Here is a 25423-nt window from a genome sequence, read left to right as displayed (position 1 = left end):
GGAGGGCCTGACCTCATGCACGGCGAGGAACGTATCTGTGGGAAGATTAGCTTTACTGTCAGGGGTTTAAAAGCAAACAGAAACACATGTGGTTAGGTGGACGGTGGAAGAGTTCAGGAGAAATCTATGGTAGTATGAGGAATTGGGCTACAACTGCTTTGCCATAAGACACAACCTAGGCAAATGCAACTTAACGTCAAGAAATAATTCCCCAAATTAAAATGAAGCTAGCCCCACACTTTGCCACCTCCCCGTTCATTTTGTACCATTTCAAACCTCACTTCTAGGCCTGCCGCTAAGTGTGTGTGAAGGGCTCCTCAGCTGAAAGGCAGCGAAGCACAGGGATTCTGGAGCCTCTGCTGTTTGCTGCTGAGCTGTGCACATGGGTTCTCAGCCTCCTCTGACTTGACAGGTGGAGGTGGAACAGGAAAGGCTGGGCGCCCACACTCCCCCAAGGGAGGTAGAGTGTGGAGCCGAACGTAGGTGAAAGCGGCAGGTTCGGACCCGGAGGCCGATCGCGGCGAAGCCCTCGAAGGTGCCCGAATGCTTCGGTGGACCGGTGGGCCCCGGCCTCCACCCAGCGGGGCGCGGCGCGGGGCGGGGCCACTCGAAGCCCCGCCCTCCGAGTAGCGGAGGTGCCTGGGCGAGAAGGGGGGGCTCGGGAGACGCTCTGTCCCACGCTCGCTGTGTGCTCGGTGGTTTAAAGATGGCGGCGGCGGCTGGGGCGCGGAGCCGCCGGAGGGGGAGGGAGAAGGAGAGTCTGTGAGTCGCTGGGAGGCAGCGCGGCGGTGGCTGTGAGGAGTCCGCGTGCGGAGCCGCCCGTGACTCGGGCCCGGGGGGCCTGCGCTTGGGTCGGCAAGGCCGGAGCGGCTCCCGGAGCTCCGAGGCCGGAGCAGAGGAGGAATGTGAGCAGGGGTCGGCGGGGGCGCGGGAGTACGCGAGCGGCGGGATGGGGCAGCAGGTGGGCCGCGTCGGGGAGGCTCCGGGGCTCCAGCAGCCGCAGCCGCGCGGGATCCGGGGCAGCAGCGCAGCCAGGCCCTCGGGCCGCAGGCGGGACCCGGCGGGGCGTACCGCGGACACCGGCTTCAATGTCTTCGCCCAGCACGGTGAGTGTGTCCGGAGCCGGCGGAGGGCGTGGGGGAGGGCCGGGGGTGGGGTGGGGTCGGGGCGAGGGGCGAGGGCTGGAGGGGTGCCCGCGAGTGGGGGCGGAATCGGCTGCCATCTGGGCCAGTCACGGGAGGCGAGGCACACCCCTCCCCCCGCCCGGCTCGACTCTCCAGCCTGGCTGGCAGCGTCTGGGGGCGGCGGCGGAGAGAGCGAGCGGGGGGTCTCGGGGACCCGGGCTGGACCGTCTGCTGTCCTGGGACGGGACGGAGCGACTGGGGAGCAGTGGATGCTGTCCCTGGAGAGGGGAGGATGAAGGCAGGTATGTGCTCAGGTTCAGGAGGTGGGAGGATAAACGAGTCGTGCCCCGAGGAATTGGGAAATAGGTACCGAGTCTTAAGAGGCTGTGGCATATTGGGTATGTGTTTTATTAATCAGGCAGCGAGCAGTGTCGAAATGGTGAATGTGAGCCCTTTTTAGTATCCCCTTACTTTCAACGGTGTATTTTCTCCAAACTAAAAATGAAGGGCTTTGCCACACCACTCTGTTCTGCGTATCCGAGGAAGACACAGGATTCTGAGATGGCTGGCGGGGCTGTCGATGGGTGGGCATGGTTAGGGCTTCCATGTGGGTAAAACATCAGTTTTTCTTTGAGCCGCATTTGTGTGTACGTGTATGCGTGGGTGCTCCTCGTAGCTTGGGGCTTACTCGGTCTCATATGTTTTTCAGAAGAGCTGTTTTAAAACTATTTAAAATTACATTTATTGTGTGTGTGTGTGTGTGTGTGCGCGCGCGCGCGCGCACGCACATGCATGCAGAGGTCGAAAGATAACTTGGGGAAATCACTTCTCTCGTTCCACCATGTGGGTCCCAGATAATTGAACTCATCCTCAGGCTTTGAGGCAAGTGCCTACCTACACTCTTGACAAATGCAAATTTTGAGCACATACTTTATTAATTGGTGTGTCTTTACTAATTATATATACAGGAACTACTGTTCTAATAATGTAATTAATAAACAGACATAGAGTATAAGAAAAGGTGCAGTGGGAAAATTAAGCATAGAGCACTGTAAGCCGGTGACAGAGTGCACATATTGTGACTGAGGCCTGAGTTCAAGCCACAGCAGTGTGTGTGTGGGGGGGAATAAGAAAGAAAGAAAAAGAATGAATGAGTATTATTTTTTCCTCCTGAAGCCAAGTGGATTCTCTTGTCCTTCAGTAGTATCGTTGACCATTTTTGAGAGTGCTGTCCTACAGGAGGGCAGAATAGAGAAGGGGGAAATCAGAAGTTATCTTAAGCCCCGAGAGGCTGGTGGTGTAGGTATGACTTCTACAGGAAGGACTGGTTAGCAGAGACTGGGGGAGAGGTAGCACTCTAGAAATTCACCGTGATACGTATAAAAGCAAAGTAAAGGATAAACAGCGTCCCACTCCACATAGCTCGGGGAAAGGGAAGAAGTGTAGACTAGTCACGGGATAGGGAGTTTTAAAGGAAGTGCTGATAGATGGTAGCATGGAAAGAGGTAATCCCAGAGATTGCGGAGCTGTTCGATGAGTTGTGTTGAGTTTTGCATTTGGACTTCTGAATAAATGGGAGTTGTTTCCCTTTTCCTTTTTTTAATTTTTAAAACCAACTAAAATTTATTTTTATGTGTGTGGATGTTTTGCTACACGTATGTCTGTGCACCATATGTATACCTGATGCTGTAGAGGCAAGAAGGAGGGCATCCGGTCTCTAGACAGTTGTGAGCTGCCAAGTGGGTGCTGGTAACTGAACCCAGGTCCTCAGGAAGAGCAATCGTTAGGAGCATCCTTGCATATTTTATGAATTCAGGGTGGGCTGAGAGTGCACAACTTTAATTATCAGCACCTGGAAGGTAGAGCCAGCTGCATCACTTTGAGTTCAGGGCCAGCCTGCTTTCAAGCCAGATCTTACCTGCTTTCATCAATATTATTTTTCTTATTAAAGAAAAATGTGCAGCACTCAGAGCTAGAGAGGCAGGCGGATCACTGTGAATTCAAGGCCAGCCTTGTCTACAAAGCAAGTCCAGGAGAGCCAAGGCTACATACAGAAACCCTGTCTCAAAAAACGAAAAAAGAAGATGGGCAACTGGGATGATAATAATGTTATTAGCAAGGTTGAAAGTTATAAGCTGATGCATAGGATGTGAATATGGTAGCTGGAGACTAGTATGAAAAGAGTTAATAAATACTAGAAGAAATAAAGGTAAAGAAAATCCTTTTTAATTTTGAGGGGGTAGGTGTTCCCAGGGATTAAATTGAAGGCCGCATACAAGCTAGACATGTACAAGAAGGAACTTTTGGATTTAGTTAATATTTCCATTTAACAGTAGTAATCATGAAGAATAACCTGGCTCACCTGGGGGTGCCTGGGATTAGTAATGTGAAGATATTTTTGCTTGTACATAAGGAGACAAAAGTGTTACTAGCTGGCTAGGCACTTGCTTAGTGTGCCAGACGCCCTGCCTTTAACCTCCTGTAGTGTTCTAAAAATAGACAAACAAACACGTGAGGCTTAGATACTGAGTTTGAGGCCAGCCTGGTCTACAAAGCAAGGACACATTTGGCATTATTGTGAAAAATAATCTAGGTCATGGAACTAGTGTATCTCACTATCCTTTGGCTGGTGCATGCCTGCAGTCCCAGGCCTGGGAAGCTGAGGCAGATGGAGTGCTGCGGTTAGCCTGGGGCTACATAGTGAGTATCAGACCAACAAGGGCTGGGTAGCAAGGGTTGTCTCAAACAAAACAAACAAACAAAAACAAAACAAAAAACAAAAACTGGAACCCTCCCACCCCCGTCTTGAGTTTATTGAATGTTTAGCGTCTACATCCGCTAAAGGTCTGGTGTGGGACTGGGAGGTGGCTGAGCAGTTGAGGGCTTGCTTCTCTTGCATAGTGCGGTTACTAAAACCGTTCTGGGCGGCTCAATGACTGCATATAACTCCAGCTCCAGGGATCTGGTGCCTTCTGACCTCTTCCAGCATCTTCACACACACACACATATACACACAAACTCTTGAGTTTATGTGTAGATTTAAAATTTAAAACTTATTACTGTGTGTGTGGCTTTGTATGTGCAGTTTGTGCACATGTACATTTGAATGCAGGTGTGCATGGAGGCCAGAGAACAGTTTTTGGCAGTTCTCTCCCTTCTGTCATGGGTTCTTGGAATTGAACTCATGTCATCAGGCTTACACAGCAAGTGCTTTTGCTTGCTGAATTTTCTCAGTGGCTCTTCATACAGGTTTTAACGTAAGTGTGCTATTATACGTATTTTAGAAAAGTTTATCAGAGTCCATGAGTTTTTTTTCTTTAGCTAAGACTGACATTTTTTTGCTCTTAACAACATCAGTAAGCAGGTATAATAATTTGCTTTGCCAGAAATATTGTTAGAAATGTAATTAGAATGAATGAAATAGTAGTCCATTTTTTGGTATGGAAAAATGAGATGTTATGACTTGTCAGTTTTTCCTTGAAGCTTTATTGTTGGGCTGATCCTTTGTGCTAGTAATCTAGGGTTGAATGTATGCTTGTCCGTTTTGTTTTGAGACAGAATCTTGCTGTGTATACGAGGCTGGCGTCTTCTGCCTTAGCCTGCCTAGTACAGAGGTTATAAGTGTGCTTCACCAGGCTTAGTTGCTTACTCACCTTTTAACATCTGGCATACCTGTTAACAGTTAATCAACTTCAAGGCAGGGTTACTTCCTTCTTACCTGCTTTCCGAAAATGACATTAAAAATTAGCCACAGATTAGGAGGTTTTCAATAATGAAAAATTTTAAAACTCACTGTTTTAAGTCATCAGAATTTTCTCTTTTGTGTCTGTAATGTGTTTTTAAGTCTTTACAGGCTAAGTTGTGGACACCCCACACCGAAGTGATATTCCAGAAGGATAGCATGATCTGCTATAATAACCACCCCCCGAAGTGAAGTGATAGTCCAGAAAGGCGTTGTGATCTGCTGTAGGTCCACGAACTGTTTTTTGTTTATTGAAACAGTCTCTGTGTAGCTCAGGCTGGTAGGACTGAGTCTCCTGTAGCTGAGGATGGCCTAGAACTTGATAACTAAGGATGGCCTTGAATTCCCTTTTCACCTGCCGCCACTTCCCAAATGCTGAGATTACAGTTGTGCGCCACCACATAGAACATGTAGGTTAGCTTTGAGCTTTCTAGTGTCCCTCCATCTCTGAAGTGCTGCAATTGTAGGTTCTATCATGTCTGACAGTAGTCACTAATTGTTAGGAGAATTAAACTTTTGTTGTTGTTGTTTTTTTAGATAGGGTCTCAATACCATAAGCTGGCAGGAAATTCTCCTTGTAGGCCAGAAATCAATAATCAATCAGTATCTATCTATCTATCTATCTATCTATCTATCTATCTATCTATCTATCCATCCATCCACCCATCTATCCATCCATCCATCCATCCAGCACTCAGGTGGCGGAGGCAGGGGAATTGAAAGTTATAAATGTAGAAAAGAGTGTAAAATACTTACTGCCCAGGCCCTCTGGGTAGATGGTTTAGAACTACTGAACGGAAGGGACAGCTGAGAGCTCACATCTGGATCCACACCCATGAGGCTGAGAGGGCATATTAGGAATGGCTCCAGTCATTTGAATCCTCAAATAATGTGCAGAAAGGTTGAGAAAGACATTCTCATGACAATCTCCGGCCTCCACATGGGCCTATGTGGATGAACTTGCCCTCCTACACATGCATGCAAAACACACACAGGCAGAAAAAGAAGACAAGAACAGATAAGAAAACTGTAGGTAGCTGTTTTTTTTCCTTGACATGAACATATCCAGATTATGGATGGTCATCTGAAAGGATCTTTGTCTTGAATGTGAACATAAATTTGTGGAGGAGGGCATCACCTTATAACATTAGAGTATGTAACTGAAGTACTGCAATGGTCTTGTATTAAAATTTATATTAGCTGCCCAGAGTATTCTCTCTAGTTTATTATTGCACCATGCAATTTATAAGAACCATTTTACTTCCAGATAATATGTCAGGCCTGTGCTGCAAGAACTTTTAGCTGCGGAGTGTCAGCCCAGAGCATTTTCTCTCTTTCTGTGTTAGTCTAGACTATACTTACTAATTATACATGTTGATGACTCTTAAAGAGAATTTTTAGGTATAATTTAGATAGAAATACTTTCGCAAAACTGTTGCTGCTCAGATAGCTGTTAATGAACATTTTCATTTCAGAAGTTAGAGGGTGCTGCCCTGGCCTTGGCCTCCAGCTTAGAGATCCCTTTGTCCCTGTCTCTGAGTGCTGGAATTAAGGGAATGCACCACCATACCCAGTGAAAAGATTTATTCTTATCATGTTTAGTTATGTGTATGTGTCTGGGTATGTCACAGTAGTGCAGGTGTCTATGGGGACAGAGGCTTTGGGTCGCCTGAAGTTGGAGCTACAGGTACTATGGGCTGTTTGGTGGAAGCCAGACTCGGGTGTTCTTCAGGAGAAGCATCTGCTCTTGACCACCTCACCATCTCTAGCCCACCCCACCAAGCATCTTTCTCTCTCTCTCTTTTTTTAATGTTAAAGACTTTTGTGTTTGAAAGTGATATTTTGTGCAACATTTTTTGTTGTTGTTAGTAATTACTGCCTTTTGGGTTGCATGCTACTCTGAGAACATCATACAAAGTAGAACATTGTTTCCAGTCAAAGTTCAGTCAAATAAACACATGGAGGAATACACATTTAATATAATAGTATCCCAGATTTAGTCTGAATTCCTTGAAGAAATAATAACTACATTAATAATAACTCCATCTCCATTCATTTGCCTCTTGTAAAAGTGCTGAGTATGTGGCGGCTCTGGCTTCTCCACAGTGAGCGCTGCCAGTGTGGGGTTTTAATCAGCAAAACAGCTCAGCAGGCGCAGGCCATTTGTATTCCCTGTTTTGCTGTCCTAGGAGAGGACTGGTTCAGAAATCTTCCAGTTGATGTGGTCAAGGTCAAAAGGATTGCTCTGTAGCTTACTAGATAGTGTGTACATATATTTCACAATCTACTCTTTTTCTATGCTAATTATAAGAAACTGGAAAAACACTACTGAGTTAAAACCCAAGATTGCCACTTTAGTATTTTGTGGTTCCAGATAATTATGAAGAAAATATTTTTGAAAACTAACAATATATTGTTTATATCACCCATCTGTTCTTATAAAAAGGTTGATGCCTGAAAATTTTTGTTTTAGTAGCTCTTTGATTGATTTAAAGATGGCATTTAATTTACAAAGATACCTAAGTGTAGAGAAGAACTGTACCACAGAGGAGCTTACATAGTAGTCAGTAAGTAGCTGGCCATGGTGGCACAGGCCTTTAATCGCAGCATTAGTGGGCCAGAGGCCAGCCTGGTCTACATAGTGAATTCTGGGACAGCCAGGGCTGTAGAGAGACCCTGACTAAAAAAAAAAGTTTAAGGTTAATTTAAACATTTTTAAAAGATTTAATTAGTATTATGTGTGTGGGTATTTTGCCTGCATGTCTGTGCCTACATGTGTGCAGTGCCCACAGTGGCCAAAAGGGGGTACTGAAGTGGCAGACAGGTGTGAGCCACCATTTGGGTGCTGATAATTGAACTGAGTCCTCTGGAAGAGCAACTGTTGCTTTTAACTCCAGCCCAGATATGTGGGCACACAGTCGTCAACCATCCCTCTCCCCCAACCCCCTTTTTAAAAAATTTAATGTTTTGACTAGTATACAAATCAATGCTTTTTACCCTGACATTTTCCTGCATGTATATCTTCATTGTACAGATAGTTGAATGGAAAAAAAGAAATAATAATGAGGAGATAACCGATTCTAGGTATGGCAGAGGAGAAAGTTTATTGTAGGTATGTGGGAGAACATAGCCAGAGGCCGAGACGTTTGGGAGAGTCCAGAGTGGATATGACCCTGTCCTGGGCCATGTGGGGAGAGGGGTTGGGGAAAAGAGAGGGGAGAGATGAGGACCAGGGGCAGCAGCAAGGAGAAAGGTACAGAAACGGCAGGGAATCGAAATGTCTGGATTATGTAGGGAAGAGCACCAGGAGGAAGGGAAGCCCAGCCCCCAGGATGGAGAGTTCAGGGCAGAGGTCCATACCTTGTAACAGGTAGGGGCTTGAGGGATGCTTGGAGAGCCTAGAGGCCAGGTCTGCTTTGATATGTTAAATGGGCACCTCAGCCATTTGTCCTAGATTTGAAACTTAACAATAGTGATACATGATATCTGTCATATTCTAGTACATAATTTATAGTCAGTGCAGGTGCTTTGAAATCGTTGTTGGCGGGTTTTAAAAAAGTACTTCAAATCTGCCTTTATTCTCTTCATATGCTCCCCCTTAATTGCCCGATTTTTCAGCTGAACTGTATTTTACCTTATTTACTTGGTTTTTTTTTTTTTTTTTTTTGAGACAGTCTCACACTGTAGCCCTAGATGGCCTGGAACTCATTATGTGGACCAGGGTGGCCTTGAACTCTTGCCAGCCTTCCTACCTTGGCCTCCAGAGTGAACAGCCGTGCTTGCTTTTTAAGTCTTCAAGTAAAACTTCATGAAATTCTATCTTTATCATTTTGTTTCATTAATTTTTTATTCTCTATAATTAACCCTGTTATTTATAAAAATTCTAATGCTATTGTAAGTTCTTTGACCTAATTATTTCAAGCTGTTTTCTTGAAATTATTAAGTGTTAAAAAAACCCAAAAACGTCATCTTCGTGATGGACTGTGGTAGTCAAGGTGTATTCAGCTCTGAGCAAGGTGGTTGTTTCTGTCTCAAGTCTAAGGCCACCCACTAGGTCATGCGCTTACCTAGTTTAGTGTTGTTTGCTTTTGTTTGTTGGTTGCTTTGTTTTTTTTTCTGAGATAGTGTCTCACTGTGTAGCCCAGGCTGGTGGTGAACTTTGAATAATCCTCCTGCCTCTGTCCTGGGATTCTAGGCATGAGCCAACACACCCTACTTATTTCTGTTCCTTTTTGGCAGTGTAGACTTTTTTTGATTCTGGAAATGAAATGCCTCATGCATGCTGGGCAAGGGCCCTACTACTGAGTTATGTTTTTGCCCCATGTTTTTATTTTTATCCTTTAAAAATCTTTGTCTTAAGTGTAAGGGTTTGGTATGGTAGATATACGAAAGGCATGTCTGAAGAGAAATCTTTACACTATCACTTTTGGAGTTTGTTGTCTTTCAAGTTTGGGATATTTTAATTATTTCTCAACTTTCCATAGTATTTGTCTTCTTGTGTCTTTATATTCACATTGATGTCTTCACAAAGGTTTTTCAGCTAGCAAATTTGATCACATTCTTTGCTGACTTGCTTGCACTCAGCTCTTCCGGACTCTGCAGAATTGGTGCTTCTATCTGCTTCAGCAGCTTCTGTGGGTGGAGTGTGTTGGAGGACTCTCTAGGTATAAGAAGTCAGCTTATACAATCCATAGAAAGCTCACTGGTGGTGTAGAGAGCTGAAGGACAGGAATGCAGCAAGGCCTGTCCAGAAACAGAAAGTGGAAGACTGCTAAAAACTCAGCTGGTATTTATTCTGTTTCTTGTTTTGGCTTCTGTTACGCTTTTTAAACCTTCTGCTCTGATGAGTAGGACAGTTCATATAATGTTCATTTCTTGTCTCAGCTCTACGTTTCCAAGACTGTCACCATGATCATAATAGCTGTTCTAAAATATTTTGAGCTAAATGATACATTGTAATGGGGGCTGAATGTGTACTATATAGGATGTAGCCTTCTTTTCTCTCCCAAATAATTGTCTGTAGCATCTGCTTCCAATTGTGACATCTGAAATGTTTCTAGGTATTGTTTTTTTAAGCTTTTTTTTTTTTTTTTCCATATAAGGTATCTGTATTCATTGTGGTTTAAGGATAGGTTTCTCTTTGTAGCCCGGGGTAGCTGTCCTGGAACTTCTTCTATAGACCAGGCTGGCCTGGAATTTGAGATTCGCCTGCCTTTGCCTCCTGAATTATGAGACTAAGGGTGTGTGCCACTACACCTTTTTAATGTGGTTTGGGAAACCGGAAGTCAGCTGACATTTATTATTTTTATTACATTGATTTATCTCTTTTGGGGGCAGTGTATGGTCACGATACATGTGTGGAGGTCAGAGGACAACTGTTCTTTCATTCCAGGTATTGAACCAGGTTAGGAGACTTGACAGCAAGCACCTTTACCTCCTCAGGCATCTCACCAGCTCTAATGTACTTTCTCATTACTTACAGTCTTTGGCTAATGTTATTTGGGTCATTTCTTTGAATCTCTGGATTTCTCCAAATTTCCTTCTGGTTTGCTTTTCTTTTTTCTGAGAGCAAGTACTATATATGTGAAGAGTTATTGGTTGTTTTTAAAAAGTTACTTATGATTTTGGTTCTTAGAGGTATAAAGATCTAGCTAGCACTGGAAGAAACCTTAAAAAGGGTGATTTTAGTAACATTAGTTTATAGACAGGCAAACTGGTGCTTGGAGAGTTGAAACAGTTGCTGCTGCCCCCGTAGCCTGTTTCTGGATGTGGAGGAAGGAAGTACACTCTTCCTCACTCTTGCTTTGTTCTTGGCTGACATCATTGTAACAAAAGGCAGACCAGTAAGAGAAACTCTGGGAGTTGTACATCCTCAGGTTTTACACACAAGGATGTTTTACTTAGAGAGATTGTTTCCTGCCATTGGCTTCTCTCCCCACCTCCCACCCTTTTGACAGACTCTCTGGTAGCCCAGGCCAACCTAGAACTCTGTATGTAGTTGAGAGTGACCTTGAACTGGTGGCCCTCCCCCTCCCGCTCCCCCAGCCCTCCCCCAACCCTCCCCCAGTGTGTGTAGCCACACCCTCCTGGCTGTGTGGCTGTGTAGAAGCAGGGCTCTCAGCGTCTGCAGGTACTCTGCCAGCTGAGCTGCACTCCCAGCCCCCAGCAGCCTGACTTAACATTTGGTGTATTCTTCAGTTCTCTGCTGTCTTAGGAGATAGTGTATGTACCCAGTTTTCTCTTATGTTCTAAAAAGCCTTTATGATAATGCAGAAGGGGAAAACGTAGCATATCATTTATTAAAGGTTAACAAATACAATAGATTAGTTCATTTGATACTAGTTTGTAGAAATTGTGTTGTACCTTTTCCTTGTTTGTAGACTTAAGATAACCATTAATAAAACAAGTGTAGATAATTGCTATCAGGGAATATGTTTCTTTTAAACAGTTTTGAGATAAAAATAAGTGGTACATACCTGTAATCCCTCTGCTCTGGAGGCTTAGGCAGAAGAAACCAAAGTTTAAGACCTGTCTGGACTGCAGAGTGAGTTTCCAGGCAGCACAGGTACTGAGACCTGTCTGGGATGAAGGTAGAGCTCTTGCTTAGTATGTGTGAAGCCCCACGTTCAGTCCCCAGTGAAGGAAGAGCTGATACTGACACACTTAACAAAAGAATTTTTCTAACTTTAAACATTTTTTTATCTTAAAATTATTTTCATTGTTGTTTGCTTTTGCATGCTTTTGTCTAGTTTTGTGTGTGCGCACACATACATATGTGCATACATATGTGTGCTTGCTAGGCAAGTGTTCTACTACTAGGCTAAGCCCCCAACTCCTCCATATTATTTTTTGAGACAGTGTCTCTCACTAAACCTTGAGCTCATAGAGTTGGCTAGACAGCAACTTTGCTGGACAGCAAATCCCAGGGATCCTTCTGTTTCTGCCTCCCCAGTGTTCCCCAGGTATGTGCTGCTTGGTCTGACATTTTCCATGGATGCTGGAGTCAGAATTCAGGTCTTCATGCTTGCTTGGCAAGTACTTCATTGACTAAGTGATCTCCCTGGCCCCTTTGCTTCTTTGAAACAGGGTATCTTCTGGCCTCACTGTATACCCAAGGCTGGCCTTGAACTCCCAACCCCCTTGCCTCTTCCTCCCAAGTGTTGGGCTTGGGGGCCTGCACCACTATGTCCAGTTTGTACTTATGTTCTTGAGGATTTGGGGTTTTGTTAGTGAATCCTTGCAATTATAGCCGTGTGGCTAGTCTCAAACTCAGAGATCTGCCTGTGTTTGCTTCCCAGGTGCTAGTATTAAAGGCATGTGCCACCACTGCTGGCTATAACTATTTGTAATGCATGATGTTAATAGCACAGACTTGGTGTTAGACTGTGTGAGTTTTAGATCCTCAATTAAATTAATGATTTTGGTAGCTTGACTTAGGTATGAACAAATTTAGAACCTTAAAAGACCTTAGAAGGCATATGTTTGTAGGCAAGGTATTTTTCTGTCTTTGTGTATTTTGTTGGGGAATATCTACCTGATAAAGTTGTTGTGAGAATTAAATTATTGTTATGTGTAAAATTCCCAGAGTGAGTGCATGGTGCATAGTAAGTACTCAGAAGGCCATAACTGTTAGTACTTAGAACTTTTGAAAAATTGCACTTATTTTATTTGTGTGGGTATAGAGGTGGGGATTGAATCTAGGGCCTCTCACATACCAGGCAAGTACTCACCTGAATTACTTACAGTCCTGGTTGCCAAGTTTTTCTGTTACTATTTTTGTTTACTTGTTTTAGATAGCTTCAAATGCATTTTTAAAAATAGTCTGAAAAATGTTAAGGCTAAGATGATTTTGAGATAGTAATATGAGGTATCATATTTAGGTATATTTTGTGCCTTGGCTGGATCACCATGCTTCTGGATTTATTCCTAAGCATTATATATAGCTTTATTTTGTGTTATTACAAACCAACTTTCGGGTTGGATGTGTTTGTTCAACACTTCACTTAGGGAAATCAGTTTTCCTCTTTTACAAAAAACTGGGTACTAGCACTTGGAAGGTAGACAGTGTGTTCAGGGTTTAAGGTTTTCCTTTGGCATATAGTGAATTCATGGCCGTCCTTGGTTACAGGAGACCCTGCCTCCCACCTCACTTGCTCCCAAAAGGGGCAAAGCATATTTTTAAATGATCCTAAAAATACTTCCCTTGTGTAGCTAGGCTAGAAAAAAAAAATGGAGAGCTAGTGGAGCTAAGTACGGAGGTGTTGGGAGGAAATGTTTTAAGTGGTGTGCTGGAGATTATGGCCCGTGGTGAGCAGGAGTCACTGCAGTGGGGCTGGGTGGAAACCCTGGCGCTGTCGTGTCCTGAAAGATCAAGGCTGCGTGCTTGCCTTTCCCACTGTGGGCTGCGTCGTCTTTGCTCTGTGCATCTGGCTGGTGAACTTTTCCTCCAGCTGGCTTCCTCAGTTTTGGCTTGTCTGTAGTGTATAATGACTGCTTGGCTCTTCTTTATCATAACTCTTAAAATATTCTTTTGGCATTTATCCCTCCTGCTGAATGGCTTGCTTGGTGTTTCTTTTAAGCTGTAAATAATTTATCTATTGAAGGGTCAGCGATTTCAGCCATCTGAATTCAGGAGGTGTGGCACTCCCTGCATGCTTTTCCCAGCTGTGTGAATGTGGCAGCAGGAAGCATCAGTTTCTTGCATGTCCAGATGTAGATTATATTTATACACACATACATGCATATCTATATATGTACATATGCAGCCACTGCCTCCCTCTTTATTATTATCTATTTGTAAAACTTTTATATTTAGTTACTTGTTGTGTAAGTAAATATATGTAAATATGTGGGCATGTGTGTGCCATGGTGAATGTGTGCAGGTCAGAGTATGGATAGACTGAGGGAGTAGAGTCTCTCCTTTTGAGTGGATTCTGGAGATCAAGCATAGGTCATCAGGCTTGGTGACAAGTGTCTTTCTCCTGAGCCATCTCACTTGTGTTGTACCCTCTTCTCTCCCAGCTTTAGACCAGTGGAAGAACATATCCTGTTTTTTTGACTTGTCCCCTACCCACCACCCTTAATTGGTATTGGTTGATTCTTCCATAGCAGCAAATATAGAATTTTGCAGTATATTGTTAGTGTGTGCGTGACATGTGTGTCCTTCTACCTTTATGTGGTGCCCTAGTTTTCCTTCTGTTGTGGTGAAACACTAACTGAAAACAACTTGGGGAGGGAAAGGATGTTTGCCTTACAGGTTATTGTCCATCATCAGGGGAAGCCAGGACAAGAACTTGAGGCAAAAACTGGAACAGAAACCATGGGTAAATGCTGTTCACTGGTTCCAGTTTCACATTCAGCTCCCTTCTTAGGCAGTACAGACTCACCTGCCTAGGGATGACATCACTCACAGTGAGCTGGAGCCTCTTGCATCAATTACTAATCAAGAAAATGCCTCATAGACAAGCCCACAGGCCAGTCCCATGAAGACAGTCCTGCAGTTAAGATGTGTTAACACCTAAAGCCAACTATGACTCAGGTTGCCAGACTTGGGGCAGCAAGCACCTTTACCTGCTGAGCCATCTCTCTGGGTTTTTGTTGTTTGAGACAGATCTCTCAATGTATCCCAGTCTGGCCTCAAACTCATGATGATCCTCCTACCTTAGTTTCTCAGTTGTGTGGATCACCATGGTTGGCTCCCCTCACGTGTGGAGCTCTGAGGTCAGCCTTGAGTGGTGGTCTTCAGGAGACAGTCTCACAGAGACTTGAGGCTTGCCTCTTAGGCTAGGCTGGCTAGGTAGTGAGACCCACCGATCTGCCTTTACCAACTGAACCATCTCTCAGGCCTTTTTTTTTTTTTTTTAAATTACAGGATGTCATTTTATTATATGTGTGAATTTTATAATTAGGTTGTGTACAGTGCTACAGTGAAAATGTGAAATGTGTCACTTTAGACACCTGTTATTACAGCTCTGGATTAGGTGAATGGAATTGGAGTTCCTGACAGAGAGGGTATAGGTATTTCAATACACTCACCATTGAAAACTCTTTATCTGTAATGTTGTGAATACAGTGAACTATCCTTATCCAACATGCATGGTGCTAGACAGAAGTATTTTGGATTTGGGAGCTTTTAGACTTTGCATAGATTCTGCAGGTTGAGTATCCTTAATCTAAAATTCTAAAATCTGAAATTTCGTTTTTTAAAAAGAGGAATGTGGGAATTTGGGTAATTTCAGATTTAGGAGCATTTGTTGTGGAGTATTTCAGAGTTATCATGCACAACCTGTACAACATTCTGTGTGATTCTGAGTCTATTTCTGTTCTTGTTATGTTGATTTGCTTGCTTAATTATGCCCCAGGATCGCACTGTTTTAGTTACCATGCTTTTGTAATATGCAGTATAGCATGATGGTCAGGATCCAGGAGAGCTAAATTGCCTGCTCCTGACTCTTCATCTCCAGCATTTCTTAGCTACTTCTCCTTGTCAGTGTCCCTGATGTGCTACCACATACCTATAGTATTGAATACCATGGGGTTGTCTTGCGGTTCGTATGCGTTACTTTATGGAAAATGCTTGGGTAGTACTGCAGCTGGTGCTGTGTATGCTAACACTGTTAATGCCGCTTCAGCGCAGCCAGCAGTCCTCCTTGCTCTTGGTTTTGAAAATATTACTGTCTTTTCCTACTTTTTTACTTTAACATTATAAGCAAATGGCCCAATAAGAATAGACGAGGTTCTGAGTTCATAATCTCCCTCTCCTATCTCAGTAGTAGATTAACCTGCCAGAAGTTCATCACTCACATTACTTGTCCACTGTGAGATGCTGAGAAGGCACTGGGTGGGGCTGAACTATGCTCATTTTTTTTTCTCTGCCATCTAGACATCCAAGCTGATAGTCTTTAATGGTGATTCTAGAAAGCTGGGCTTGCCATTTTAGATGCAGAGTGAGAAATTAGTAGAAACTTTGAAACCACAAAGGACTGTCCATCACTTCCTCTTTGATTTCATTGGCAAAAACAAAGTCATCTGGCTTTAATGTCAAGATGGGTGTGCACGTTTGCATGTGTACACATGATTGAAGTACACTGTATGTACATGTGAAAGTGTCATGATGAAACATTTTAATTCATAGAGACTAAAATGATAATAATGTCAAGGGGATGAAGAAGGTGCAGTTTTGTTTTGTTCCTGAGAAGGCAGCTGAAAATAATTAGTGCGAAGCTAAAAAGCCTGCTGTGTTGGTTGCAAAATTCTTGGGTCACCCTTTACTTGCATGTAACACAATAACCCCCTGCCCTTAGGGAGAAAACACATTCTTCTGTATAGTAGCCACTCATCTGAACTCTGGAAGCTCTGAATACTGCTCAGTTGCTAATTGGATTCAGGGGGATCCCTCTTGGTCCAGACAACTACAAATGAAGCCCATGTTATCAGCTGTTTTTTTAGGTTCCTGAGTGGGTGATGAGAGTGGAATAGTGAAAGTAATGGTTTTTAATTCTGTACTGTACTGTGTTAGAGTTTGTTGGGTTTTTGCAGTGAGCAGGTAGTGTAGGAGGACCTCTCCCTGCTGGCGCTCTTACCAGTCCTTGCACACACCAGGTGAACTCTCACTACTGAACTGTATCTGTAGCCTGCAAAGGGTATTTTACTTTTAACATTTTAAGGTAATTTATTATTATTTTGGTGCTAGGATCTAATCTAGGGCTTCATTCATGCTAGGTGGATATTTGCTACTAAGATTAATTTAACTTTATTGATTTATTTATATTAAAGGCAAAATGTTATTATGTCCAGGCTGTCCTTGAACTCCTGGCCTCAAATGTTCTTCCTGCCTTAGCATCTCAAGTAGCAGAAACTATAGATATATGCTACTGTAGCCAGATTTACATTTTGTTGTTTTTTGTTTGTTTCTTTTTGAGGTGTGGTCTTGCTGTGTTGCTCATGGTGACCTCTAACTCCTGAGCTCCAGTGGTCCTTCTGCTTCAGCCTTCCCAGTAGCTAGGAACACAGGTGTTCGATACCATAGGTAGCTTTAAAAAGATGTGTATCCTTTTAGAATTATTTTTTAGTTCATCTTTTGAGAATCCCATACATGTAAACAGTATTTTAATCATATTTATCCCCAACTCCTCCCAGATTACCTCAGTCCTACCTGTTCCGAACTTTTGTTTTTTGTTTTTGGACATGGATTCGAGTTGTGCTGCCCCCATACTCATGATGGTAGGGCCCATCCATTGGCATGTGGTAGCCATATAGGGTATGTGTGGAGGTGTGCAACTACTCTTAAAGAAAATGGACTCTCCCTTCTCCAGAAGCTTTCAGCTAGCAGCAGCTTCTCAGCTAGGATTTAAGGAGCCTAAAACAAGCACAGAATAATTTTCTCATCTTCTGTTTATATTAAATGAAGCAACATAGAATTTAGTGGTGTGGCCAGAGCAGGATCATAGTGTCAGACTTTAACCCACTATGTTGTCCAGTCTTTTTTTTTTTTTTTTTTTTTGAAGATAAGTTTCTTTTGTTCCTTTGTTGTTGTTTCTCTATGAAGCCCTGGCAGTCATGGAACTTACTTTGTAGACCAGGCTGCCCTCGAACTCAGAGATCTGGCTGCCTCTGCCTCAGGATTAAAGGTGTGTGCTACTGTTGCCTGGTGCAGTATCAGTCTTTCTGATAGTAAAGGCTAAAAACAAAGATAGAAATGTAGCTTTTCTTCCCCTTGGTTTGCAGTGCATTCTGGTTTACTGATGCATTCTGGTGCATGCCTGTATTTCCAGCATGCAGGAGGCAGAGGTAGAAGAAGGATTGGTTCAAGTTCAAGGCCAGCCTAGACTGCAGATAATGAGATCTTGGCTAGCCTAGCCTACACAGTATAACCTTGTGTCAATAAACAAAACAAATAAAAATGTGAAAAATTATCTAAGAAAGTTATTGAAAGAGGACCTGAGGACCTGTGAGAGAGCAGTCTGTACTGACCAGGGGTGGGAGGGGGTGAGGGGAGTGCATATTAACTGGTTTTCAATATAGGGTCTTTTCTGGAGTATTTAGTAGAAGTGTTTAGGTGCCTGTTATCTCCAGGACAGTCTTGGACTGCCAGCTCCCAGTAAAGACATGGAGTCCTTTTATTAATTATTAAAGGTTGGCCTTAGCTTAGGCTTGTTCCCCAGCTAGCTCTTATCTTAAATTATCCCATTTATACTAACCTTCATTCTGCCTCGTGGTTCGTTAGCTCTCAGTGTCTTAGTCCCAGCACCTGTTTCTTCCTCCATGACTGTCTGACAACTCTTTTCTGTACCTGATTACTCCCCAACCCCCGATTCTTTCCCAGAGTTCTATCTCTGCTCGGAAGTCCTGCCTATCTCTCCTGCCTTTACTATTGGCCATTCAGCTCTTTATTAAATCAGTCAGAAGGTGAGGGATGCCTGCGTTTATAAAAGATTGAGACAGATGATACTTAGCAATACCGAAGTCCTGTCTGTACTCAGCTCTCTGCTGGTACAGAAACCAGCATTTGAATATACAGAGACAGTCTTTACACAGTGCACAAAAAGATCACCCCAACAACTTAGTTTATTGGACTTTTCTGTAAGGTGGGAGTGGCGCTGCTTACGAGATAGCTCAGCTGGTAAAGGTAATGTGCCATCAAGTCTAATGACTTGAATTCAGTTCCTATCACCTACATTATGGAAGGAAAGGACCAACTCTCACAATATGTCCATTGACCTCCACAGGTGTGTCATGATATGCACTTGTATGTATGCAGGTATGTGGATTTGTGTGAGCACATATAATAAGTAAATGTAATACATTTTTTAAAAAATTGGCAGAGTTGGGAATCAAACAGGGCTCTTCACATGCCATCTTGTTTTCCACTGAGCTACAGCCCAGTACTACTACTGCTGCTGCTGCTCCTCTTCCTCTTCCCCCTCCTCCTTTTATTTCGAGACAGGGTCTCTTCTGATTTAAACTTATGTGTGGCTGATTGGATGACTTTGAATTCTTGATCTTCCTGCTTCCGTTTTCTGAGTGTTGGGGTTGTAGGCATGACCATAGTTTACTGTGCAGATGTGGATGGGTGTGTGTGTGTCCAGGCAGGTACATGCAGATCAGGACAACTTGGGAGCAAGTTCTCACCTTCCACAGTGTGAGTCTTGCAGATCTAACTCATCATGTAAGCACTGAGCCATTTCGCTGGCATTCACTCACTCACGCATTCGTTCATTCATGGAGACGGGGTTTCTTTGTGTAGCCCTAGCTATCCTGGAGCTCATCTTTATAGAGCCGGCTAGCCTTGAACTCAAGAGATCTGCCTGCTTGGGCCTCCCAGGTGCTGGAATTAAAGGCATGAGCCACCACTGTCTGGTCCTTTGCATTTATTTTTAATTACTGAATTTTAAAGAGATAGATAGTATCAACATAAGAATGAAAAATTTTTCTTGGATTTTTTTTTTTAAAAGAATAAAATGGAGATATTTTGGGCTTAGGGGTTTAGTTCAGTGGTAGAACACTTGCTAGGCCTTGGGTTGGGTCCTCAGCTCTGTAGGTGTATGGGGCAAGAATGATCTTGCTTTGTCTCCAAACGAGGGAAAAACCCCATAGGCATTTGTTATCCTTTCTCTTCACTTGTATGATAAGGATTGAAAAAAATTTCCTCACTGTTAATAAGGTACATTTCATTGCATCAGAGCAAGAATGCAAACAAAACTGAAAACAAACCCCTGTGCCCTCTCTCTTCCTTGGAGAATAGCCATTAAAGCTCTGTTGGTCCTCATTTATATTGGCAACCAAGGCATAACAAAGACTAAGTTTAATTTTTGGATAAGTGTTTTCTTTTTCTGAACCTTTTAAGCTAGAGATCTTAAGTGAAGGAGAAAATGTTTGTTGACCTGTTTTGTGACAGTCTTACACTGTATTCAGGCTGGCCTTGTACTTGAACTTGTTCTCCTGTTTCAGGCTCAGAACTGTTGTGGTTTCAGGCTTGAGCTACCATGTTCCTCTTGACCTCCTCTTAGAGCCCCACCCCCAGCTTATATTTCTCACACTAATGTTTATGCTTTTGTTTATTATTTCTGTCCCCTTAGGTCACATTTTTCTTGAAGGCTTCTGTGTCCTCTGTCCTGCAGAGCAGTTTATTGAGGAACAGCACAGCATCAGAAGTGATTATAGAGGCGAAATAGTGAGCATTTCATCATCACTTCAGGGTTCAGTTCGGAGACTGATGCACTGGGGTTCAGAGTTGCTTGACTGATATAATAACCAAAGCCTAGTTGCCTCCTGTTATTGTTGTTATTGAGACAGGGTCTCAGGTGACCCAGGCTGGCTTTGATCTTGAATTTGCTATATAATCAAAGATGACCTTGAAGTCCTGATGGTCCTCCTGCCTTTATCTCCCAAGTGCTGGCATTATAGGTAGATGCCATCATGTCTGGCCTGTCTGTCTGCCTTTGTCCCTAACTCTCTTATCTTATTCTGTAGTTTAGGCTGGCCTGGAGCTAACTGTAACTCATGTTGGCCTGGAACTTGTGTAGATCCTCCTGCCTCACTTTCCCAGGTGCTGGGATTGTGAGCTTCATACCCAGATCTGATAGCATAGCTCTTTCCCCTCTTTTATATTGATTTATTTATTTTTAATTGTGTGTGTGAGTGAGTGTGTATTAGAAAGAGAGAGAGAGAGAGAGAGAGCCTACCCTTAGAGGCCCAGAAAATGTGTCAGAGTCATTGGAGCTGAATTTACAAGCAATTGTAAATCGCCCAACCTAAGTGCTGGGAACTGAACCCAGGCCCTCAAGTGCTCTTAGCTAAATCATCTTCCACAGTCCCCTCAGATCTTTTTTATTTAAATGAAGTAGTAGCCTTGTGATATAAGTTTTCTTTTGTGTCCCTTTGAACAGAACATACTTAGTCTAAGTAAGGCATTGTTAACTATTGAAAGCAGTGTGGAGGAAGACTGCAAGGTAATATTCTATTCCTTGAAAATGTCATGAGTTTAATTTCTGTTCCTTGAAAATGCCATGAATTTAATTTCTTTCAAGAAGGAAGCGTGGGCTCTCTGTCTAGTTCTGAGGTGGTGATTTATACAGGAATAGCACTCCCACAGAGTTAGTCCCTAATTTGTAAATGTACATGTCAGCTGGCAAGAAGTGGAAATCTGGAAATAAGGCACACGGTTTTTCTTTAAAAAGTACAATCAGTTATCTTTACTTCTTTGATGTAGATGATATTTACTAAATTGTATCAAATGTTGTCTCTCCTAATGAGTGAAGAATAAATTTTTACCATCTTAAATTATTAAAGATTTCCTGCTTCATTATTCATTATAGATAAATAGATAAATTATGAAAAATCTCAGTAAAAAAAATGTAGTTAAAATGGCAGTAAGTAGTGATAAGTTTTGTTTTGGGCTTTTTGTTTTGTGGTGATGGTGGGGATTGAACTCGACCTCATGCACACTAAGCAAGCATCCTGCCACTGAGTGTGCTATCTCTAGGTACATTTTGGACAGAAAATAAGGATCACTAAAACCGTAACAACCTCCCCATGTCGTTTCCAAAGGGAACACCTCAGTTAACTGAAAAAAAAAAAAAAAAAAAAAAAAAAAAAGCACATAATAGACTCAAGACATACAGCCTTTGAAAGAGCTGCTTGCAAGGTTGGAATTTGCTTTGTAGGAGCTTGGATTTTTGGAAGTTTTCCTCCTTTCTCAGGTCTGAAAAGAGTGACTCAGTCTGCTGAACTGTACAGAGTAGTTGGTCCTGGACATCCTCTGTTTCTTCTGGGAGTCTGAAATTTCGATAGGAGGCAGGGCGTTTGTGTTAGCATCTTCCCGGAGAAATGCAGAGAGCTTACCGTGGAGACAGCATTTGATCAAGTGCCTTACTGCTGAGCTACATCCTTCGTGGTGAAGAACTACTTTTGGAAGAGTGCCTGCTTTGTTCTAAACTGTCAGTGTGCCCAGTGCCTCTTCTCATTATGCTTTGTAGCCCTCCACCTGCTTAGTTAGACCTTGATGCTAAAAAGTCATAGTGTGGCTACAGGTATTTGCTGACTTCTCTTATGTCCTCCTGAGTCGTGAAACCAGGCAGTGCTGTGGGGGACTCCGGCACAACAGTGGGAGAGATGCATTTATAACTGGAACATACCATGATTCTATAAAGCTTCTATATGGAAGCACCCAACAGATAGTTGCTACTTGTTTCTTCTTGTCCCCAAATATCATAGTGGGTGGAGTAAGTAAAGCTAAAAGTTCAGTGTCCACAGGGACAAAAACAAAGCAAAAACCAAAACTCCTTTTGATTTGGATATGGTATTCCCTTTTAAGGGTCAATATTTGCCTTTTTCTTTTTGAGATGGGATCCTCCATAGCCATGCTTCATTAGAGCTTCATTAGGGCTTGATAGCCAGAGGCAGGTGGATCTCTGAGGCAAGCCTGGTCTACATAGAGAATTCAGGACAGCCAAAGCTATACAGCAAGACCCTGTCTCCAAACAAACAAAAACCAGAAGCTGGACTTTATTTAGTCTCAGACTCAAACAAACCTCATACATCTGATTCCTGAGTATTAGGGTTACAGGAGTGAGCTAGCATACCTGCTTTATAGGTTCTGAGTCTCTTGGTGTCTTTCTAAGGTTCTGTAATCCATAGAAACACAAAACTGTAGATGGAGAACTTAGCCCCAGTGACTCAGAGCACTGAAATGAAGAAGGCACTGAGTTCAGTGGAAACTTTATGCATGCTTAACATCCTGGGTTTGGTCTGCAGCACAGAAAGAGAAGAGTTTAGTGCCATACTATGAGAGGGGTGTGTGGGGGGTGAGGTTCTGTATGGATACTGTGTATGTAGGTGCCGCAGAAACCAGAAGAGGGCATTGGATCCCTTGTGCTGGAGTTACAGGTGCTGGGAACTGAAGTCAGATGTGCTGCAGGGCTTAAGCTCTCTTCAGCCCCTGTGTGAATGTGTTAAGGCAGCTTGCCATATTGCTCCAGTTGCTTTTGAGTTCCCAAGCTCCAGTGATGTTCTCTCCATGCTCTCCATAGAGTGCTGGGATTACAGGCATACACCACCACTGGAGACAGACCCTCAAAAGCGGAGTGGACATAGTTGACTAGCCTTGAAGTACATTCAGTTTTCCCTTAGCTGAATGTCTTACTATCTCCTGGGTCTTGTTGTTGGTATTGAGAAGTTAGGTCTATGAAATTGACTTGTTGGAGACAACTGTCATTTCCATTTGATGGCGTTGTAAATCTTTGGTGTCTTGCATTTTTACTGGAAGTTTTCATTATTTGTCCTGCTATCCTTTGTGCTTCCTGAAACTACAGTGGTTTGGGAAAAGTCTGAGCAATTATGTCCTCAAATATTGCCTTCTCATTTTTCTATTCTCTCCTTCTTGCATGTTATCTTGGCACATTTTGGACTTTCTCTTTTGTCCTTGTGTCACTTAACATCTGTAGGGCTTCTTTTTTGTTTTTGTTTTTTGTACTCATGTGCAATCTTATTTCTTCAAAGCACGTTTTTGCTGGTCTGATCTACAATTTAATCTATTGAATCTCTCATTTCAGTTACTATTTATCATTTCTTCACGTTCTCTTTGACTCCTTTAACGTGTGTCACTGGAGGGCTTTGAGAGTTTAAAGAATGCCTCCTTCCAGTTCTGTCTTCTGTCTTTGGTCTTTGTTGTGGTGAAAATATTGCACAGATCACATAAAATGTATATTTAACAAGTTTTAAGTGTACAGATCAATGACATTGAGTGTATTTTGATTGTATGACAATTACTACCATTTCTCTCCAGAACTCTGTTTTGCTCTGTTTTTCGAGACAGGGTTTCTCTGTGTAGCCTTGGCTGTCCTGGAACTCTCTCTGTAGAGCAGGCTGGCCTGGAACTCACAGAGACCCGCCTTCCTCTTCCTCCCAAGTGCTGGGATTAAAGGTGTGTGTCACCACTATCCAGTTTCTCCAGACCTTTTTATCTTCCCAGACCCAAACTTGAATCTATTAAACATTAACTTCTCATTTCCCCATCTCTCAAGCCCCTAGCAACCATTATTTTTCTGTCTCTATGAATTTGACTATTCCAGGTGTCTTTTCTGTATTGTTTTTTTTTTTTAAACTACATTTTACTTATTCTGTATGTATGTGCCCACTCATGGCATAGCCCATACATGAAGGTAAGAAGACAACCTGTAGAAGTTGGTTCTGTAGGTCCCAGGGGTTGAACTTGGGTTGTTAGGCTTGATGGTAGGTCACCTTTACCCGCTGAACAGCTCACGCTGAACATCTGCAGGGGTCTTAGATTTCATTAATATTTCATTGTAAGTTGGTATCACACTCTGTCCAGCCCTCTGTCTATGGACCACTTTAGCTGCCTTTACCTTTTGAATTTTCATGTTAATAATGCTCTTATGTGTATGAGTGTACAGATACCTCTTTTTGTCTCTTTCCCCTGAGATGGGGTCTCTTCTAGCCCAGGTATGCTTGAACTCACTATGGAGCTGAGAATGACTTTGAGCTTCTAGCCTCTTGTCTGTGTCTCCTAAGTGCTGGGCTTATAGGTATGTATCACTGTACCCAGCTACAGAGGACTCATAAGTACTTTTCAGTTTGTTAGGCTTATATCCAGATATGAAATTGTTAGATCATATGGTAATCCTGTATTTGAAGAACCACTGTACTGGTCTCTGTAGTGATTACACCATTTTACGTTCCCCCTGCCTAGTGGTGTGAAGGAGAATGTGCACCATAGATTCAGGTCTTTGAACCTTTGGTCCCCAGGTGGTGGTGGTGGTTGGCGAAGCTTAGCTGGTGCAGCCTTGTTGGAGGACGTGTGTCACTGGAGGGCTTTGAGAGTTTAAAGAATGCCTCCTTCCAGTTCTGTCTTTGTGCTTGTGGTTCAGGATGCGAGTTCTCTTGATATCATGGCTGCTGCCTCGGTTCCCTGCCATGATGGTCTCTTATTCCTCTGAAACTATAAGCCCAAGTAAATCTTCCCATCTCTAAGTTGCCTGGTCATGGTGTTTACCACAGCAACAGAAGAGTAACTAAACTGTAAGCAGGAATAGAGCTTTTCCTCCCCAAATTGCTTTGAGTTAGACTGCTTATCATGGTAGAAAGGAAACTGACATACTGTTTTGGTTACTGTTCTGTTGCTGTGATTAAACACTATGACTAAAAATGACTTCTGGAAGGAAGAGTTTATTTTGGCTTCCAGTTCCAAGGGGATGAGACTCCATCATGGCAAGCAGGCCTGGCAGTAGGTGGCAGGAGCTGGGAGGCCACATCCTTAGCCACCAGCTGAAGGAAACAGAAGACTAAGTATGGTGAGGCTGTGAATGCTTCAGGGACCACCCCAGGGCCATGACTTTCTCCAGCAAGGCTGTGCTACCTCCCCAAAGAGCACTACCAGCTGGGACCAGGTTCACATATGTGAGCCTATGAAGGACACTGCTTGTTTAGACCACCAGACCCCCAACTGTCACTACACAGAGGTTTTAATTTCTCTACATATTTTTAAATGATGTTAATAATAATAATAATAATAATAATAATAATAATAATAATAATAATA

General features: G+C 43.0%; 1 protein-coding gene across 4 annotated transcripts in view; it reads left to right on the top strand.

The window, feature by feature from the left end:
- Positions 1-719: 719 nt before the first annotated feature.
- Abl2 (ABL proto-oncogene 2, non-receptor tyrosine kinase) overlaps positions 720-25423 on the top strand; it is a 98685-nt gene continuing 73981 nt past the window's right edge. For all 4 annotated transcript variants that reach the window (XM_055624469.1, XM_055624466.1, XM_055624467.1 and 1 more), the window contains exon 1: positions 720-1106. In XM_055624469.1, the coding sequence (XP_055480444.1) occupies positions 950-1106 (157 nt within the window). In that variant the 5' untranslated portion in view covers positions 720-949. The remainder of the gene's footprint in view (positions 1107-25423) is intronic.

This window comes from Psammomys obesus, unplaced genomic scaffold (assembly GCF_907164565.1).
Source record: "Psammomys obesus unplaced genomic scaffold, mPsaObe1.curated_primary_1811, whole genome shotgun sequence".
NCBI classification, from domain to species: Eukaryota; Metazoa; Chordata; class Mammalia; order Rodentia; family Muridae; genus Psammomys; species Psammomys obesus.
This window is presented reverse-complemented; position numbering and strand designations above follow the sequence as displayed.